This window comes from Tympanuchus pallidicinctus, unplaced genomic scaffold (genome assembly GCF_026119805.1).
Source record: "Tympanuchus pallidicinctus isolate F22 unplaced genomic scaffold, pur_lepc_1.0 scaffold24, whole genome shotgun sequence".
NCBI lineage: Eukaryota > Metazoa > Chordata > Aves > Galliformes > Phasianidae > Tympanuchus > Tympanuchus pallidicinctus.
This window is the reverse complement of record NW_026294741.1, coordinates 2,885,643-2,906,259: the sequence shown is the minus strand read 5'-3', so window position 1 is coordinate 2,906,259 and position 20,617 is coordinate 2,885,643. Positions and strand designations below refer to the sequence as shown.

General features: G+C 42.3%; 1 protein-coding gene and 1 long non-coding RNA gene across 4 annotated transcripts; one reads left to right on the top strand and one right to left on the bottom strand.

Annotated features, from left to right (window-relative positions):
- Positions 1-81: 81 nt before the first annotated feature.
- On the top strand, positions 82-17,149 carry RAD51C (RAD51 paralog C). 3 transcript variants are annotated; one of them, XM_052689232.1, is made up of 9 exons: positions 82-254; positions 1,151-1,409; positions 1,603-1,769; positions 2,310-2,443; positions 5,094-5,225; positions 7,474-7,540; positions 10,725-10,785; positions 13,319-13,449; positions 16,835-16,893. In XM_052689232.1, the coding sequence occupies exons 1-9, from the start codon at positions 137-139 to the stop codon at positions 16,891-16,893; spliced, it is 1,128 nt and encodes a 375-aa protein (XP_052545192.1). In that variant the 5' UTR covers positions 82-136. The 3 variants fall into 3 exon arrangements, with proteins under 3 accessions (XP_052545192.1, XP_052545191.1, XP_052545190.1); XM_052689231.1 differs by having other exon boundaries at positions 83-254; positions 13,319-13,510; positions 16,835-16,938; XM_052689230.1 differs by having other exon boundaries at positions 84-254; positions 13,319-13,379; positions 16,835-17,149.
- On the bottom strand, positions 17,137-19,266 carry LOC128083700 (uncharacterized). Its single transcript, XR_008208160.1, has 3 exons — positions 19,073-19,266; positions 18,612-18,736; positions 17,137-18,086 (listed from the first exon to the last, which is right to left on the bottom strand). It is a non-coding gene; the product is annotated as an uncharacterized LOC128083700 (long non-coding RNA).
- Positions 19,267-20,617: the final 1,351 nt, after the last annotated feature.

The following is a 20,617-nucleotide window of genomic DNA, read 5'->3' as shown; positions in this document are numbered from 1 at the left end:
GTGTCCACACGCCTCGCGCCTTCACAGCCCGCGAGCGCGCAGACACTTCCCTCACTGCCCCCCCCCCTCCGTCGCGCATGCGCACGGGCCGCTCCGTCAGAGCCGCGCTGGCGCCGCGCAGGGCGGTGTGCGCGGCATGCAGCGGGACGTGGGCAGCCTGCCGCTGAGCCCCGCGTTGCGTGCCCGCCTGCTGGCCGCCGGCTTCCAAACAGCGCAGGAGCTGCTGGAGACCGGTCCGTGCGGGCTGAGCAAAGGTACCGGCGCGGGGCGGGCTCTCCCCGGCCTGCGGGCCGTTCCGTGCCTCGGCTCGGCGCGCTTCCCGTGTGGGAGCTGGAAGCGCCTTGCGGCGGGGCTGTGCTCGTGTCAGGGCTTAATGCTCGTGTCAGGGCTTAATGCTCGTGTCAGGGCTTAATGCTCGTGTCAGGGCTTAATGCTCGTGAAGCACCTTGAGAGGCTGAAGTGTATTACCCGTCCTGAGGTCTGTACTGTGGCAGCTTCCCTGTGGGACCTGGGGCACCTCCAAGGGAGAGGGAAATGAGGCGGTCGCTGGTTATACTGAGCGATAAGCACTGGAAATAAAACACTGTCACGTTCTTCCTCTTAGCTGCACGCATTACATGAAATGAACCTATATGAAATTACAAGAACTGCTTTTCAGGAGGCTGAAGCCTGCCTGTCAGTCTGCTGGGCGGCCCTCAGTGGTAACACACTGTAAGGACATTTGCGGGCACTACTTTGTTTCAGGACTGAAATATTGAGTGCTGCGTTCGGCCCTGCGCTGCCCCGCTGCTCGCTGTGATCTGTGGGTGCTGCTGCTGCCCACTGGCCAGCAGCCCGACTGCCCTCGGGGACTTTCTTGCTTCAGACGAGGTTATTCAGCAGCACGCTGCTCTCCCTGATCCTAAGCGTGGCTGTGGACGGCCGTTTTGCAGATTGCTCATTGCCTCCTGACGCCTCAGCTGCTCCAAGTTCTTCTGCAGATCGGATCATTAGTTCTGAATGTGTTGGCAAGCGTTTTATACTAAAAAGATTAATAATTCTGAGTCACGCAGCAGAAGTATCAGGTTCTGCCAAACAAGCTGTGTTTTCTGTTTGTATTCTAAATAAATTGTAAAAACAAAGTAACTTCTCATAACTTTGTCTCTCCTAGAAATTGGGGTCTCCAAAGAAGAGGCGCTGGAAGCATTACAGGTTGTCAGGCAGGAATGTGCTGGCGATGCAGCAAAGACGGCTGGGGGGTCAGACAGCACCAGGAAGTGCACAGCTCTGGAACTTCTGGAAGAAGAGCAAGCGCAGGGCTTCATCATCACCTTTTGTTCAGCGCTGGACAACATTCTGGGAGGTGGTGTGCAACTGACGAAAATTACTGAGATCTGTGGAGCACCTGGTGTTGGGAAAACACAACTATGGTATTTGGTTTTTTTAGATTACTTCTGTGCAACCTAGAATCACTTTTCTTTGTTGAATTTAAGGATGGTGAGAGTTCATCTTGTTATGGTCCTGTTCTTTCCTGGCACTGTTCCTTAGCAGAAATGTAACAAGTTTGGAGGGGGAGATTTGTAATGTACTTACTTATCTTTTTGTCTTTGTTTTCCATGGCAGTATGCAGCTGGCAGTGGATGTCCAGATCCCGGAGTGCTTTGGGGGTGTAGCTGGGGAAGCAGTGTTCATTGATACTGAAGGGAGTTTTATGGTAGACAGAGCAGCGGATATTGCAACTGCCTGCGTGCAGCATTGCCAGCTTATTGCTGAAGCTCATCAAGAAGAAGGTATGTTGCTAAATCATTTTTTTCTGTCTGGTGGGCCACTTCCAAAGAGTGAATTTTGCAGTTGAAGGGTTTCAGAAGCAATGCTTGCTTAAGCAGTTCTTGCTGCCAGCCTTTTACTTCCATCTCCATGTATCATACCCGCAACTGCGTCAGTGTGACTGTAGAGCCATACTGCAGACTGAGCTGATCTCATCTAAGGGTAACTTTTTTTCTGTGTGTTGTTTCATTGTGGTGCTCTGGTTTGAAAGTGATTGAAGAGTTCTTTTTCGTAAGTTAATTTTTCATTTTTTGAGCACTCCCTTGGAGGCTCCAGTGTGTCCGTGTGCTAACGCTGAGCGAGCATCTGCTCACTACCCTCCTGACTTTCAAACCAGATGGAAAATAGGTTTCCTGCCTCCTTACCTTCACTGGTTTATCTTAGCAGAGTTTCTGGGAGGTTTGCTGCTATTGTTACTATATGTGGAATGGTGGAATAATTAGGGCAGCAGTATGCCTGTACCTACAGGTTGTTGACTTGGATATTCATCTGTTTATTCTCAGATCATCTAAAAGCTTTGGAGACTTTTTCTCTGGAAAGTATCCTTTCTCACATATATTACTTCCGCTGCCGTGACTACATAGAGCTTCTAGCACAGGTCTATCTCCTCCCAGACTTTCTTTCAGAGCACTCAAAGGTAAGAGTTATTGCAGAACTGAAAGGTAAGGGTTATCATGGAGTTACCTGAAGATAACACTCACTTTTGCATTAGATGCTTTCAGGAATACTCTGATATAATAAGAGTAACACATTGGTACTTCATCAGCTTAGCAATAATGTATTGGCTGATGCCAGAGTACAGATGTAAAGTTTGCTTACCTGTTTGCTTTCTGTTCCAGTCCCCATCACTCTTGAGAGTAATTAACTTTGGTTACCAATGCTGCCACCATCCTGAATCTCAACTTTCAGGCAAAGGTTCTGGATCTGGTGTTGCCACAAAGGTTATATTTCTTCCATCACTAAAGTAGAAAACATAACAAAACTGCTGTACAGGATGCTGATCTGTTTGCATGTGGCCACTGTGCAGGGGATCAGAAGGACCTTGTGCCAGTTTTTTCCTCCCAGAAAAAGAACTGAGAGCATCCTGCACATCTTGGCATCCAGAAAGTGACTCTGATTTCTTTCCAGTACATCTTCTGTTGCTACAAGCAACGAAAGCCTGCAGCTTAACTCTTGGGTGGACTGCAGCCAAAAAGCTGCCTAGTATCTAGTTCTTAGTGGAATGCTACAGCAAGGCAGATTTTTTCCACCTCCTTCCCAGATTTCTAGATTCTACATAGCAGATCTCTACATAGCAGGATTTGGAGAACAAAACTTTTGCCTCATTGCATCAGAGCACAAATCAGTGTTGTTTAGTTAAATTGTGTTTTGCATCTCATTTCCATTTTTGGAAGCTGTTATGATCTTGAAAGCACAGATGGGAGTCTTGCTTTTGCTTAGTATAGTCTGGTATTTCCCTTTCTCTGCCAGTTGCTAACGGTGCCCTGTTGTGTTTGCTCTTGTGGAAAGTACATGGCTTCATTAGTGCAGTTACGCTGGGCTGCAGTTCTTTGGTGCCATCTGTGCTGATTATGGATGCTTGGCCTGGAGCCTGAAATACTGAAGGTTGCAGGAAAACCATACGACCTTCTGGTGATTCCTTGGACAGGCTGCAAGTGACTTGACAGATTGCTCATTGAAGTCCAGATCTCATTAAAATTAGTGTGATCCCTCTGCAGATCTGATGCTGAGATTGGAACTACTGGAATACCTCCAAGGAGAGGATACGTAGTTGTAAGAGAGACAGTGGGTAATATGCATTACTTTCAGAGCTTGTTGGTATGAAAAATACCAATAATATGAAAAAAGTTAGAAAATATCATTGTCATAATAAACATAATTCATTATGTCCTATAAAGACAAACTGACGTGTGAAAGGCACGTGTTATCAAGCTTCCTCAAGTAGATCTAAAGCAAAACCAGGCCATATTATTTGCTATTTTGAAACAAATGCAACCAGGAGAAAGTAAACTAACTCACATCTTACCTTGCTATATTAATCTGATAGGTAAGTAATTGAACTATGTAAATATTCCCTTCTAGTATGAGTCATGCTCAGATTGTTGAACTGATTGTTTTTTTCCAGTCAAAAAATTACTCAAGAGGCTCATAGAAATGAATTTGCAGAAAGGAGAAGAATTTTAACAGGAGCACATCCTATTTTAGTTCTAACTACTTGGTGTTCTTTGGTTTTTTGTTGGTTTTTTTTTCAGTTGCAGCCTCAGGGCCATTTCACAGCATGATGTTTGTTGCAGGCTTATATGTTCCAGCCACAAAGCTACTTTCCTGTAACAAGTTAAATCAATAATACAGAAAATCAGAATGTTCTTTTTTCCAGCTTGTCTTGTACGCTGATGCAAGAACTTGTAGATATTTGGGACTTCAGAGACAACACGTGAACACTGGGGCAGTCCATCTCCCTTCTGTATTTCAGACAAATTTGTGTCATCAGAACAGTTACAGGAAATGAAGTTAGTAGAAATCAAAATCCCATACTAATGTTTGCATGGTGTCTCGAGTGTGATGAGCCTGCAGCAGCATTTTATTCTACCTTCAACTAACGATCACTACAGAAGCGATAATTAATAAGCAAAGCAAACATCTCCAGGCAAGGCAGATACTCAGCTCCATTACATAGCATCTGGAATATCTGAAGGCATCTGTTAAAATGCATGTTTGCAAAGCAGACAGGACCCACAGAATCTGATGATCTTAACGATGACTGCAAGCAGCACGTCTTCTAGCTATGGTTTGGACTTTGTTTTTTGAGGGAGAAGGTAAAGTAAAATAGTGTTTGTGGAGAGTTGACAAAAGTACATTTCTGATTTTCCTCTACAGCTTTTCTTCAAGGCCTTAAGTCCAGCTTTGTCATGTTGTATTCTGTACCAGAGATAAGTGAGCTCTAAGTGAATGAGATTTGAAACTGGAAAGAGTTGGAACAGCAGCTCTGTTCTGAATTAAATAATGGAAAGGTTTAGAGCAACATTTTGTTCAAGCTAATGCAGATGCATTCTGAGCTTTGTGTGCACAATGCAGTACTGCACTTACCAGCGTGTTTGGAGCTTAGGGCTCTTTACCCTGCGCTGGTTTGCTGCTGTTTGTCTCCAGTAACAGTATTGTGCTGTCACACACATCAGAGCATCAAATTTTGTGTTACCTCGTACAAAACATTCCGAAGCTCTTAAGAAGGAATCTTACAGCTCTTCATTATGAAAGCAGTGGTCTTTTTTTCCTTTCCTTCTGTTTAGGTCCGACTGGTGGTAATTGATGGAATTGCATTTCCCTTCCGCCATGATTTTGAGGACCTCTCACTTCGAACACGGCTTCTGAATGGTCTGGCACAGCAGCTGATCATCATAGCAAATGATCACAAGGCAGCGGTAGGTCTGGGGCAGAGTTACATCATAAGAGAGTTACCTGGGAATAAATGCATAACAAAGAATACAGCCAGTGTGATCTGTAATTGTCTTTAATTATCTGTAATTGCAGACAGCAAAGTAAAGCTGAAGGGATGTCCTTTACTGTAACGTTTGTCAGTTTGATTGGAAGCGTAGATAGATAGCACAGGCAAAACTGGGTAGATGGAAAAATTGTGGTCTTGCCAAAATAAGTAAAAATTGAATAAAAAGCGTCCTGGGAATCTCAAATCCTAGCATGTCATTTTTGTCATGGTTTCACATAATCTTCTTGCAGGACAAGGTTGGAAATAGAATGCTTCTTTACTCTTTCCTGCCTGCAAAGCGCACATGCAATAAAATACTTTGGAATATTTAGCAGTTACAACAACTCCTGTTGGTTTAAAAATAAATCTGTTCCTAGGAAGGAAAAACAATTACCTGCTGGAGTTGGGTTTGCTGTTTTGGCACCCGTGGAAGCCCATTGCTTCCTTCCTGGGCATTGTTGCTGCACCATTTGTGCCGTTGTGGAGGCCCACCAAGGTGCAGCCGGTAGCCAGCAGATGGCACTCAGAAGCTGCATCTGTTCCAGAAGTTGTTTTGACAAGTCTTTTGAAGTACAGAAAAGCATTGTTCAGGAATTAGAGCTTACACGGTCTCAAAATGGTGCTTGCTCCTGCAGCTGTTTCCAGGTGATTTGCTTCCTTGTCGCCCACAACTCTCTCGTGCAATTGGTTTTGTTCGTAACTGCTAAAAATAAGCCTTCCCTTGTGCATCCTCTGTTAGCTGCAGGAAGGAGCACAGCTCTGCTTTGGTTCAGTGATTGTGCTTTCTGCTGGAAGTGTTCCCCCTCTCCTTCATGATGTGAATTATGGAGGTTCCTCCTTTTGGTGTGGGCACCAAGGGAGACAAATGTTATGTGACTGCTTTGTTTGCACAGCCTCCTGTTCTGAGTGCTTTCACTCATAAATTGGGTACCTGGTGACCTTGAAAGGGAGTGGTTGTCATTGTATAGCCTCTTTTTCTTTGTTCAAGGGAAACATAACTTTTCTATTGAACAAGTGAGCAGTTTAATACAAACAGTTGCTAAATAAACACTTGATAAAGAAGTAATCAATCACAGGGCTTCAGAAATGGTTTGGTTCGGTGACCTTCTTGTTAGTATTTGAGTTAGACTGTTTGCAAGCTATGTGGAATTAAATTCAACTGGCATGCCAGAAATTGCTTGACTGGCAGCAAAGCTGGGCAGTCTGAGTGCTCTGATATGGCAGGAAGCAGGTTTCTTTAGATTCTAAAGCTGAACTCAGTTGGGTTGTGCTGGAATGCCCAGAAACAACCATTCTCCAACAATGAGATGGGCAGCCTTGGTGGAATTGTTATCATCTGCTCAGGATGAGGAACCTTTCTCAGATGTGCAGGCTGTGTCTCAAGGCTTTCAGCTATAGGAGTGTTTTGGTGTGAGCCCCATGTGCTCAGTGCTCTTTTCTGGCTACAGGCATGACAAAGACTGAAAATCCCTGCAGTTTAAGATAGATACCATTTTTTTTAATTCTTCATTTTTAATGAACTTTGCAATTAATATTCCTGGCTCTTTTCTGTCTCACCCACCCTCATTTCTAGCAGAGATCTAACCTAGACTGTCTGTGAACCTCCTACGAGTGATTCGTGCTGCGAAAACACTCCCCCGCTCTGTCTGTTCCCTTCCATCCTGCTTTGTGTTGTACTCTCTTGCGCATTTTTAGACTACGAGGTGCAGCAGTTCTGTTAATCACCGGGTTGATCCCTGCTTTGTGCAGCATCAGGTTCACTTTAGCCACGGTGACTGAACTGTTATCTCTTTATAGAGGGCTAGTACAAGACACATGCATCTAAATACAGATCCTAATGGTATTCAGTACAAAGACAGTGGAAGATACAAGTTATGTCCCTTGGGAAGGAAGAAATTTAGGGGGAGTTGGTTTTGGTTTTATTTTTATTTAACCCTGAATGAAATTAATGCTCCTTTCATGCAAACTGAAAATACACTTTTCAGAGTTTTCTTATTTTGTTTTGGCTATTGAGGAAAAGGTGAGGGGCCTTTCTGGTTTCTTCTTGTTAACACAAACGCTTCATTTCAATGGCAGGAGTTTTGCTCAAGTAACTTCTTGATTGATAAAAACTTTTTAGAAATGCCAGCCTTCCCTCCCAAACTGTTTTCTGGAAACATTGTTTATTTGCTTGTTTCCTCTTTCAGGTTGTTCTGACAAACCAAATGACAACCAGGTTTGGACAAAACCAGTCCATGTTGGTACCTGCATTAGGTAGGTGTTTAGCTTTTGCACTGTGCATGATTTCCTTACTTTTGGCATCGGGAACAACAACAAAAAATTATTAGTAAACTGTGAATTAGATCTATCAGTGTTCTTTAAGGAGACAATATCACACCCTAAGAGAAGCACATGCTATGAAGACTAGGAGCTAGATTTAGACCTGCAGCAAATGCGTTGCAGCTTTCCCCTGAGGATGGTAGGCTGTGGAGGTGTTCCAGCTGCAGCAGTGTCAGCTAAGGAGGCCAGCAGCCCTGCTGGGGGTCGCTGCCACATCCTTCGTGCTGGCTGAGCTGTTTGTCTCCCAACCCATTTTCTGCCAGAATTGGGCCAGGTAAGCCTCAACTGTTTAAATAATAAGTAAGCTGCTGGCAGATGAGGTAATTGAGATGAAACTTGCTGGTGATGGATCATACAAAGAATGTAGGAATGGCAGTATGGGCTTTAAACTTCTACCAGAAAGACTGTGATGAATAAGTTAAACAATAACAGGAACTCATGTCCACAGCTTTGTGGTCACACCCCTCAGAATACACTGAAGTTGTCCCGAGAATCATCCACTGCCTCTCCAATGAAATTTAAATCATTTGTTTAGCCATTACACTTGAACATGTTTCCATTTACTGTTTGAAACAGAAGTGTTTCGTATTTGGTGCACAGCTGGAACCATCCACCCATTAATCTCTGCAGTTATGATACAGAGGGAAGTTCTGTGTGAGATCCTCAACTACAGCCAGCCCATAGAGAATTAAAGTTCTTTTCAGACGATTCCATTTTGCCCTGTGATGAGCAGAGTACCTCGGATGGAGTCTTCTGCTGTGGTCACAGGGGAAAATAGAACAGTTCTTCTGAAGTAGAGATATAGACAAATTAGGAGCTAAATGCTGAGCTTTTTCTTCTTACAGGTTGTAACTACATGATTTTGTGATGCAGTTAAAGGGCACAAATTATCTGTGCACTGCTTTAGTTTCTGTGAATTAAGTAATGAACCTCTTGTTCTGCAGAGGAAGGAGAGAAAGGAGACAGAACAAAAGCAGAGATGTTCTCAGTGTCTGTGCAGGCATTGAACCATTTGGCACAGATGTAAGATAAGATGAACAAATACAGATCATCTCCTTGGAGAATGTGGAACTTTGAGCTGTGCATGCAGATAAAGAACCAGCTTTCAGTACCTGACCCTTTTTGTCGTTTTTGCCTCTTGCTCTCTGAAGTATTAGTTATTTTTAGCAGCCTCTCTGGCTATAAGCTGAATTAAAGCTGATAGATTCCATCTTAAAAAAATAACCAGCAGTGTTTGAGATCTGTAGTGTTTAAGTCATAGGGACAGGAAGGAGTGTGAAAGGATTCAGAGTAGGCTACAACTCAAAGACATCAGGTATTGTCTGGTGCATGTACTTATTTTTACAAATGTGTAATTTGACATAACTTCCTATTGACCATGAACTGACTGTGACTCTCACCAGAATATGCACAACCACATGGTGTAGCTAAACTAAATGGGATGCACTCTTGCAGAATTGAGGGTTTGTAGCAGCTGGTAAAAGATTCAGCGAGGAGGTGTTCTGCTCATCCTAAACAGCAGTATCTCAAGTGGAGTACTTTGGAGTGCTCCAGAGCTGCTTTCAGTGGGATGTGAATTTATTCCAAAGACTCAGTACAAACATTGAGCTGATGGATTACTGGATGGTTTTTATGACCCACTCTTAAGGGACGCTGTTTCAAAAGCCTCATTGTAAAGGCTGAAGAACTTCATGCTTTTCTATGGTTGCTTTTAGCCAATAAAGCTGTTGAGGGGAGGGTCAGGAGCAGAACCCAAGTAAAACCAATCCTATTGCCTCCCCTACATATTTTTTTTCCCCTCATTGACTGGTAAGCCTTAGAAATTTCTAAGATTTTACAAGAACATTAATCTCTAAACTCTTACTCATCTTCCTAGCAGAAGGGAAGTTCTAATTATGATGGGGGGAAGAAAGCACAGATGCTGCAAGGTATTAAGTCAGAGCCTTACGGAAGGCAGCTCTCTTTCTCACTAGTGATAGCTAAGCTGGCTGTTCCCAGACATTTCTATTTGATATATTTAGAAAAGAGGTCAAATATTAATCTGCAAACAGTTTTAACTCAGAAATGTCTCATTTTATGGTAGCATTTTTCACTCATGTTCAATATAGTTGGAAACGTGCTGGTGTGGAATTTATACCCATTGTAAAATGCGTTTTGATCTCTGACTCAGAACTGTATCTGATAACCAAAATCTCTAATCTCAATTTCAGTATAATGGAACAGAGTCTGGCAGGGCGCCCAGAGGGTCCAGGTCTTCCCTATCATTGAATCACGTTTTCCTTCTCCGTGCTTTAATGAATACCAGAGCACACAGGGCATGTGGGCCTGTTGACATGATGGAGATCCAACAAATAAGTGATTCAGAAGTTAGAGCTGCTGCAGGCTTGCGGCACTTAACCCAAACGACTCCTTTAAAATCTAATCCATCTTCAGACTGCTGAATGTCTCATGGGACAAAGAGAAAAAAGCACCCAGTAAACAATCTGTCTGTAAATTGTCTGAGCTTGCCAGGTTTGAGCTGAAACAGTAGGGCCATTTCCCATGAAATACATTCCAACCTTCCTTCTCTTTTTCTTTTCCCTTCACTTATGGTTGTGTTCGTTTGCATTCTTCTGTCAGAAGTGGAGGACTGCCTCAGGGGTCCTTAATACTTCAATAGTCATTGACTTTCTCCCAAAGCATGTATCCCAACGGGAGTGATGTTTGCTCATGATTATGCTTGAGAGAGAGAACGCCACAATTTTGAAGTAGGATTTAGACATACTACCTAGACTTCTTTACAGTCATAAAAAGATCTTTTTTCATGGTGCCTCTTTTCAGGATTTGTCTCTTACCTGTCCTTTATGAGGTACATGTTCATTTCTTCTACAGATACAGAGGTGTTGCGTCAAGCTTTCTATAAAACACAGAGATTATTCATTGTCTTGGTCTATTTGATGAACTAGATGTGAAATCCTTGTATGTGTGAAAAAGATGGGAGTTGTTTCTGCAAGAAAGATACATGGGCTTAATCAGGTTTTTTTGGTGTTGTTTTTTTCTTTTTAAGACTGGTTTACTTTCAGTTCAATTTATGAAGCTGCTATTTTTTAAAGGAGATGAATAAATTTCTGTTATGCAGGAGAAAGCTGGGGACATGCTGCTACCGTGCGTTTAATCTTTCACTGGGACAACACTCAGAGGTGAGTGAAAATATAGGCCAGTAAAGGAATGCAGTAGGACTGACAAGTGTGACATTGGATCTTTTTCAAATGGGCTTTAATGGCCAAGCAGGGTTTTAAATTTGACTTTTGTCCTTGGTCTTCTGTGACCCAGGCTGTTGAAGATCAAGAAGAGTCTCGTTTGAGCTAAGCAGTGTGAGCTGCACCGTTGTGCTTTTCCTTTTTGGTGTGGTTTGTTGCTGAGGTGCTGTGCCACGGCCGACCAAGTCATTGTAATGGCACTTGCTCAGACACAAGAATCCTTGCTTCTATGGGAGTTTGGCTCTATCAAAAATTCAGTCTCACCATATTTTGCAAGCAGGGAATGGAATTTCTGTACTTCAGTCTGCATGGTGCAGTCTGTGTAAATTCATTTGATGCTCAAGAGGGCTTTCCATCTACATACTAATTCTTAGGAGGACTACAGGCCCACTGAGCCCTGCACCTCAGTGGCAGCTGTTGGCTCTTTCTGCTTTTAAATGTCACCCGATGGCTCTGGAGAACTGAGCAGCTGCATAAAGCTACAGTAAGCTGTGGAGGGTTGGAAAGAGAGCCACCTTACTCACAGTGCAGAGTGCGCCTATGGGAGATGGGCTTAAAAGCCCAAGGGGAGAAGATGGCCTTCTAAAAATGGTACAAGGTTTTGCCTGTTGCAGTGAGATCTGTTTTGTTTCCTGGTACATTTTTCACCTCTTTGCTGCATTACAAACATATTTTTATTCCTTGGTCATTTGGGTTCAACTTGCATTTTAGTATCACAGTGCTGCAACTTGGGACTTAAGAAGCCTTCATTTGATTTTTTAATCCTTTCGCAAACAGTGAACAAAAATGCTGCTGGAATGTTGTAGTGCACAGTTCTGCTTGTTAAACTTGAAGAGCAGTGACACTTTCTTGTGGAATTTTGTTTTTTAAATTCTAAGAATTCCGAGGGTGAAGGCAATGCAGAATGATTACAGCTGGCTGTTTAGTTTAGAATTAAATTTGCACTGATTAGTTAAGTCTTTATAAGGGAGAAATTGCATCAACATGATGATTACAGAATGAACAAAAGTTAATTTTGTATATCAGAAGTGAAGAGCTTTTTTTCCTTTCCTTCTGCAGCGCAGCTAGTAATTTGGGAGGTGTCGGTTCCAGAAATAAAGCCACGGACAGGCAGACATGTTTCATTTACTGTTATAAATATGCAGCTAATAGGGAGCAAGGCCTGCGGAAGCAGAGCAGTTTGGGTTACAGTTGCATGTCTGTAAGAAGCAGAAGTAGCTAGATTCTGCTGCGTTTGTAGCATAAGCTACTTGGGCCTGATGATCCGTTGTGTTTTATTCTTGTTTTTGGGCTCCTGAGGTGCAAAGATGACCATCTGAGAATCCATTTGTCTTTTTTTACTGCACTCTGACTAAGTACGAGACCCATCTCTTTTCTTTGGCACAGGAAATGTCAGAGCTTAATTACAAGGGTTCTCAGTGCAGTGAGGGAAGATCCTTTTGAGTCAGTTATGCAGCAGAGCTCCAGCTGAGCGCTTGTGAAAGCATGGCTTCTGCAGCTTTGGATTTAGGCTATTTTGTAAAGTACAACCCACCACTTAGATGTTCTGAGGAATTCCCTGCGTGGCTAATATGAAGTGGCAGTGTTCCTCAGGCTGTAATTACGTGCTCTCTAATAGAATGGCACCTCAGGGAGGAAAAAAAGAAAAAAACAAAAATAATTAACAGGATCCTTGGCAGACTGTCCTGGTACAGAGAGAACACTTTATTGGCTTTGCATTGGTGTAGTTTTGTGCAGGTGGGCACAGTGCAAACTAACAGCCTTAGAGCTGGTTGAAAAATTCCTTGCTGTTGAGGTGTTTTGCAGTCTTCTCTGTATGATGCAAGTGCCTGCTGGGCTACGTGCAGCGTGAGCTCAAGTCAGGATGCATTGCTTAGACTCTAAATGCATGAAGCCAAGGAAGTGTTAGAGAAGAAATAGGAGAAAAGCTATTTACTCCAGGTTATGCTGTATGTCACTGGCAAGGTCAGGCTTGGAAACAGAACATTTTGTTCTCGTTCTGCATCCGCTCGGTTCTATTGCCAGGTTGTGAAACACCTAGGGAGAAAAACTCCCTGGAAGTTTCTGAATTCTTGTGGGTATCTCCCAGCGTTGAGAGGCCAAGCAAAAAATAGTTGCTTTCTGGAGAATTGTGCTTAAAATCGTTTTTGTTTGCATTTTAAGAAAGTGGCATTTGAAATTAATTCAGAATTGATATTGTTCCAAGAATGTGAGGAATTACTGTAATGAAACAGGGCTAATTGATTGCTCTTCGTTAGCAGGTCTGAATTGTACTTGAGCTGACAGGTCGCACAGGGGTGGGATTTTGGCATCCAGAATTTAACTGACCACTGTGAAAATGCACACACAGATTCCACTGGTCACCTATCAATGACTGTGGGAAAACTTGGGTCTGGCCATTTGGTTGCTTATGATTTTTTAATATCGTATTCACAGACAATAATTTTTTTTTTTTAATTTTTTTTTAAACCAGGTTGGCAACATTGTACAAATCACCGAGTCAGAAGGAGTCAACCATACCGTATAACATTACAGTTAGTATTTCTCTTGGGATGGAGATACAGAGATGGGAACGAAGTGTTGGATGTAAAGAAATTGTCAGACGCTGGCAGACCTGAGAATGCTGCTCGCTTTCTTCGTGCTGCCTTTCAGCTTCTTCCTGAAGGTAGCCAGGAACACCAGGATGTTTCCAGATTAACCATCAGATTTACAGGCAACCTGTGCCCGTTTCTGCTTGTCCCAGTGCTGCACAGTTTATCTGCCCTTCATGTCGACTCTTGGCCTAAATACAATTACAGAGGAGAGTCTTGCACTTGGAGCCTTCCTTCAGGATGCCAAGCTGCTTTCTCCCGTCACGTTGTTTGTTTCCCCAGTGGCTGGGGAAACTGCATCTGTTCTGATTTGTCATTTTTAGGGCAAGGCTGACCAGAATCATTCACGGCATTCCAGAGACCTCCAGATCTCTGCCTGTTCATTGCCTGACACAACAGAGGTTGTACTTCTATCTTTCACAGCTCTGTCCTACTGGTGACCCTATGGCCAGGCCATATATACAGAAGTATTTTTTCTTCTGTTGTCAGTGTATGATGAGATTCCAGCTGGAGTCCTCATTCAGCCCTAGGGAAATCCTGTGATAGTTTACTTTTGTTGAGTGCTTAGATACATATTGAGAATATATATTGTTTAAGCTGATTATAGGTTAAAAAACAAGCACTCCGTTCTTGTGTCTTCAAATGACAGATACATAGGTACATGCCATAACTGTTTGCTCTGTGTCCTCATGGAAACACGTTGCCATAGCATTTCCTGCAGATTTTAATGCTGCCCTAAAATGAGGTCCTCAAGATATTGAGCAGAATTCAAGGGGTTTTTTTCCAGCTCTAAATGCTCCCACTATTTTTAGTTACTTATTTATTTGTTTATCAGTTCTGTGAAGGCTGGACAGGAAAATGGGACCACATCCCAAGGTTGTTCAGATCATGTGATGCAGCTGTGCAGCCCTGTCTGTGCAGCTGCCAAATATTGGATTCTCTTAGTTTAATTGCCATTTCAGCTTTGTACAAATTATAGAACAGCTATGCTGTCTTCGTCCACAATCTTGATGTACAGTAGAGAGCGTATCTTAACCAAAGACTACTTACAACTTCAGACTATCCCTGTGTTTTTTCCTTTAATCCTGTTGAGCTGCTTCAGATGTTTCTATGAGTAAAAAATGCATTATCAATGTTTCTGTCATGAAAAGCAGGTCTGATAATAATTGTTTGCTGTTACTATTTCTCATTCTCATCTCACTAGTTAAACTGGAAGATGTAAATATGTGTTCAGTGCTTCCAAGTATGATGCAGGACATCTGTGTATAAACAGCAGACAATTTTAAAAAAACAACAACATCTAAGATGCATAGGATTATAACTGCCATTAAATTCAGTGCAAATCAGATAGTTTGGTACTTCTGACATCTGGTTGACCAGTGCTTGTACACTGGTGGAGAAGTATGGGACTGAGTGCCTGAAGCTCCAGTTCTTTTCCAGCTGTTTCTTTTCCAGCACATTGGCAGATCAGCCACCAGTCTGAGCAAGCCTGGAAGCTATGGAACACCTATCAAATAATTCTTTCATAGGCTGATGAGGATTCATTCTTAAGTGCAGAGTATAGAAATGTGAATTGATTTAAGCACAAAGGAGTAAATGGCTCATCTGATTCATCTAAATTTCCCAGGTAATATGACCTGATTATTTGATCGTGAAAAATAGGAATCCAGAACTTGTATTGTAAGAATTGTTCATATTTCCCTGAAATTTGCAGAGTCTGTCAGACTAACAATGAGAATGCCTTTAAAGTAATAAAGGCATCAGTTCTGGTGTAGTCTGTAGGTGCCAGGAAACACTGAAGAACAACCCAAGATGGGCACGTCTGTGGTGGGAGCTGTGCAGGTCCAAGGGAGCCTTTTTCAGCCTTAGTTCTGCTAGCCATGTTTTCTCCATATTAAACTGCTAACAAGCATTGCATGTACTTACAAAATTCTTGTTTTCTTTCTCACTGGAGAGAGGCTGTGTACATGCCTTTAACCAAACACAAAACAACCATACTGAGCAGCCTGGTTCATCTTGTTCTGGCCTTTATAGCCCCGGAATGCTTTTACTGAGAGTCTAGCATGCTAGATTAAGTGGATTCTTGGCTTTGATCCACCTTTGTGCCTAAGGGAAATAGCAGAGATTAGATGCAAGCAGCAGTGAAACACTAAACTTGAAGATTCCCCATTATGCTATTTAGAATAACACTTGAGTTGCTCAAAATAGCAGAGGGACCGCACAGGTCGTGCCCTCATGGCACCTCTTGCTGTTTGCTCCCTTCAAACATAGCAGGCTACATGAGGTGAGGCATTTAGAAATAGAAATACAGAGATGAGGCACAAGCAAAACATTGTGATTGGTCTTATCTTGGCTTCATTTTGGTGCAGGACATAGTGGCATTTTGAAAAAGTCACACATCTGGTAGTAATTCTCCCTGATTTTTCACACTGCAGTAACCTGAAGTGTCAGCCTTCCTGAAGTGTGCTCAGCCCTGTGTTGTCTCGACCTGAGCACTTAGGATCCTCAGAACAATTTCTTTTTCTGATTAACACTTTTTCCTCTCTTGAGTTTGCAGTACAGTGAGTCCTTCACTCAGCTGTCAGCAATGCTCCCTACACAGCATTTGGAGATAAGGCAGTTGAAGGCTTCACATAACGTCTCAGTGTTATGTAATAACTGATGACATTTAGCTAACTGATTTTTCAGATCTTCCATCTTCTAAAGTCTTGTAAGATCATCAAACCGTGAGGTAATGTAACAGAAAATACCAATGGTACTAAGCAGAATAGATCACCTTAAGCTCTCTACTATGTAGCAGCATCTAGTTTTCAATTCTACATTTAGGTTTTGGCAGTTAAAAGTACTCAGCCCATTGTGTCCCATAAATCACTGTGCTGGGACTGTCCCTGCTGACTGCAAAGGCCAGATGAGGTGTCTGCTTCTCTTACAGTGTCTCCTCAGTGTTTTCAGTTCATTAAATAGACGCATGAAACAGAAGGAGGTCTCAGAAGATTTTCAGTGCTGTTTCTGAAGATGGCTGAGGCAGTTAATCCAGTGCTCATCTCCTTGTTCTGCAGGAGGTTGGCTTGAATCTGGGCTGAAGGATTTGGCTTTTAATTTATTTAAATAAGCAGCATAAGTTAATTTGCAGAAAAGCACCGCTATGTAGTCAGGGGTTGTTAGAGTAAAATGCAAATGGTGGCATCACTGGTGAAAGGAAGCAGAGACAGTAACTAGTGGCCACCTGTGTTGAAAACCTTTCAGTTCTGAGCTTAACCTCATCTAGAAGCATTCTGCATCCACTCTTCTAAAATAACTGATAGCATCATGCCTCATTCTGATCTTCTGGGAACTAGAGTTACTCATGCTCTGTATCTATAGAAGTAATATCACGTGATTTCACTTATATTTTACAGCCTCAGGGCTTCCGAGATGTGCAGCCTCCACCTGTCACCCAAAATGCAGAAGGTACTGAAATGAACCCTCGCAAACGGCCACGGAGAGAAGAGGAAAAGCAACAGTGATTCAGAAGAACCATTCCAAAAAGCTGTGCTGCATGAGAACAACCATGGAGAGAGCATGCAGCCAGAGGCAGCTGGAGAGGTTCTTTAAATTCCTACTCTGGACTTTATTTTATTGTTAAAACTGTAATATGAATTTTTTTTTTCTGGCAGCAAAATTACCTGTGTATGGCATGATTTTACTTTTATAATAAAATCTATTTTATATGATGAGGCTTCAGCTTTTTTTGAGATGAAGGATACAGCTGCTTGGGGTTAAAAAAAACAACAGCAGGAAATGCGAGCATCCAGAGCAGTATGTTTAATGACACAGTTCTTGGTCAGTCATCTGTTTCTGTGTGCATCTGAATTGTAACGAGGTTCCATGCAGCAATCTGCTCAGGTGCCTCAAATCGGGGCAGAAAGTTGTGGAGCTGTTGAGAGATGCTTTAAGATAAAAGTGCTTTATGCTGTGCCAGAATGGGGCGTTAGTCCTTACCTGCTGCTCAGTCCTTGATCAAGGGCAGTCAAGCACTGTTCTGAACTTCTCATTTATCTCGTGTTGATAACAATAGAGACAAAAAGGCTAGATTTGAAGGACAAAAAATTTAATGCAATTTTATGTTTCTATTTTGGTGAGAACATTCTATCTCTACTCAAGCTTGAGCCAAACTGCTGTTCAGCCCTTAGCTTTCCATATTCTTTTACCAAAGCTTTCAGAATGAAAATTCTGTAATTGGAATGTGCTTTGTTTGTGGCTTTCATTTAACAAAGAGGAGACCCAGGCTTCTTAGACACCAGCAGTATATTAGCAGCTTCAGAATCTAAACTAAATGAATGATTATCCACTGAAAAAACAGCAGGGATCTGTCCTTTTTTATTAACAAAACAAATCAATAAGATTATTTGAGGAGAAAAAAGGTACTGCAGTGCAAAATGGTAATTTCTTCAGTTGTGAGAAGCGTTTGTCAGTACACACACACACATCTGACCCCCTTTCTGGCACAGTTTGATGATGTTATAGCTGAGGAAATTCAGCCAGAAGAGTAAATAGGAAATTCAAGTTGTGGGAGTCACTATCTTTAATTTTTAATGTAGTAATGCTAAACTGACGTTGCCTTGAAACAAAATTCAGCTCTGAATCTGAGTCACAAAACTATTTAAAAAGCTGCAATAAAAAAAAAAAAGTGACAGTGATTTTTGGATCATTATAGTATTAAGATATAATTTACATAATAAAATATTAAAAGGAAAAGTAGTCAGTTGCCATACTGCAAACTGGGCTCTGAAAATTTTAAAACCATGACTCAGGGAGAAGCTCTCCAGAAGCAAGACGGAGAGGAAGAAAGGCAGCGGGATGCGTGACTCAGGCAAACATCTCAATGCAGGAGACACAGGCAAACAAAAGGGTCCTGCTGCATGTGATGTCAGCAAGCAAATGCTCCATTTGGGAATAACAGCTTCCTACGTATTGCAGTGCAGGAGGGGGAGCCAGCACAGCGCACACGCTTACGTAGGCACAAGGAAAACCATGCAGCACGAATGGCGTAGCAGCATTTAAGGAGCGCTGCTGGCTGCTAGTGATGGCTGCCACCTGATCCGTTTGGTTTTATGAGAACATCCATTTCTGTCAATATACTGTTTTGATTTAATATCCTCAGCACATCCTTACACGTGCAAAGACATATCCAACATACCGTTCATTTCATCTGACTGTTCTTTTTGTTTTGCTTGTGGTAGAGCAGCATCCAGAAGCCCCAGCTGAGCGCTGATCCTGTTACACCAAGGCAGAACCTTTTGGCCAAGCAAATGTTAGATCTTCCAGGGTTCCAGGTGTCACAGATGCCAGTGTTGGAAAAAAAAAAAAAGAAAGAAAGAAAGAAAAAAAAAGTAGTTACTTGCTTAACAGAGGGAGTTATAAAACATCCAGAGAAATATTGGAAGCTTCTATGCTGAGATTTATTTATATATTTACTCTAATTGAAGTTATATTAAAAATCAGCTCTGCAGACCTGAACTAGAGAGAAGGATCTGTTGGCGGAGACAAAATTAGATTAAATGAGGCAGATTTTGTTCTCATCTGTTGGAGAGAAGGAAGGAAGCTGTTCCAGGCTTAGAGCTGCATATAAAGAAACAATTTGACCATTGCCTTACCAATAAATCTTCCATGGCAAGTTGGTGTTTTCTTACATGTGCCTGGAATTCTGCATTTCAGAGCGTCGGTGCACAGCAGTGAGCAGCAGAAGAGAATTTTACGACTGCTCAAGAAGTGAGATTCGATCTAGCTCCTTTGTGGCAATGAATCAAAACTAAACTAGGTTGTCTGGTTTGTTGCTAAAGTTCCACTGTTCTGAGTTCAATATTGTTCACTTTTGTCGGGTTGACATTTACTCGTGGTGTAGGAACTTAGTCTGTCACCACAACAAGAACACAGTATGTACCACAAGGCCTGGCAACAAGAAAACATTGTGGTTAGGAGATAGTTCTCAAGCCCAGAATCCTACCCTGAAACTCTTCAGTTTGGATACAAAAAATAATTTATTTCTTCCTGATTTCATGTGTTCTGTGCCTTTTCCATTATGAGACACTGAGAATCCAACCAATTTCCGTGTAGAATATTATTAAGAAAACCTGGAGAGGAAATAGCCGAATGGAAGACAAGAAGATGTAGCCAAGGTTCAACTTATGCAGCCAAACAGCTTTGCCTTAAAGTCAGTTACTGGTTGACTAATGTGGATGGATGCTGAGCTGCTCACCCAAATGTCAGACACAGCTTGGAGAGAAACACCTATTTTTCTGTTGAATTTCAGTCACTGTTCTTTTAGTCACTAAATTTAGAATGAGATTTATTCGAAGGCATTGCATGGATTAATGACAAAGCTGAAATCTTTACTGCCTACTTTTCTATCTCCACCCTTTTTCTGAACAAGAGAAGATTCGTCAGCAGGAAGGACAAGTGACTGTGTTCCAGCTTCTCAGAAGTGATTGCCTCATGCTTGGGACCATAATTATTTAGAAAGGCACAGCAATTTATATTATATTGGTTTAACATATAGTAACTTTATACGAAATAATATACTTACGGTTTGATGCTGTTTTGCTCTACAATGGAGTACGTAGATGGAAATTAAATGGAGTGCTTACATTGCAGTAATACAAATATTACAACAGAATACGAAAGGGAAATTGTACTTCACAGTATGAGGACTAGAGAAATTAACCTGTGGTTCCCAACCATTCCAAGTGCCACCCATGGCAGGGGAACATGAGCCACCGGCTGCTGAATTTGGCATTGTCACAGGGCTGCCAAGCATCCTGCCCAGGCCTCCTCCACACCAGCCCTCCCTGTGACTGGGAACCAGTGCCAGCTGCTCCCTGCTCCTGGGCTTCCACTCTCCCTGGCTCCCAAAGCTGCGTACTCAGTGTCTTGTGGCTCCCAGCCATAGAGCCATTTTGGACCATTAGGGTCAGGAAAGTTGGCTTGCCTTCGCCAGTGAAAGATTTCTGCATTGATGCTCTGTACTGAAAAACGAAATCACTGGGAACTGGCCCACTTCCCAGTTCTGAATTTCACCCACAAATGCACCCACTGTTAAATTGTAAGCTACCATTTTGCTCCCTGCAAGCAAGGGGTATTTGTACAGTATGCCCAATCTATTTATTAGAGCTAATAAGCTCCACACAGTTGTAACAATCTAC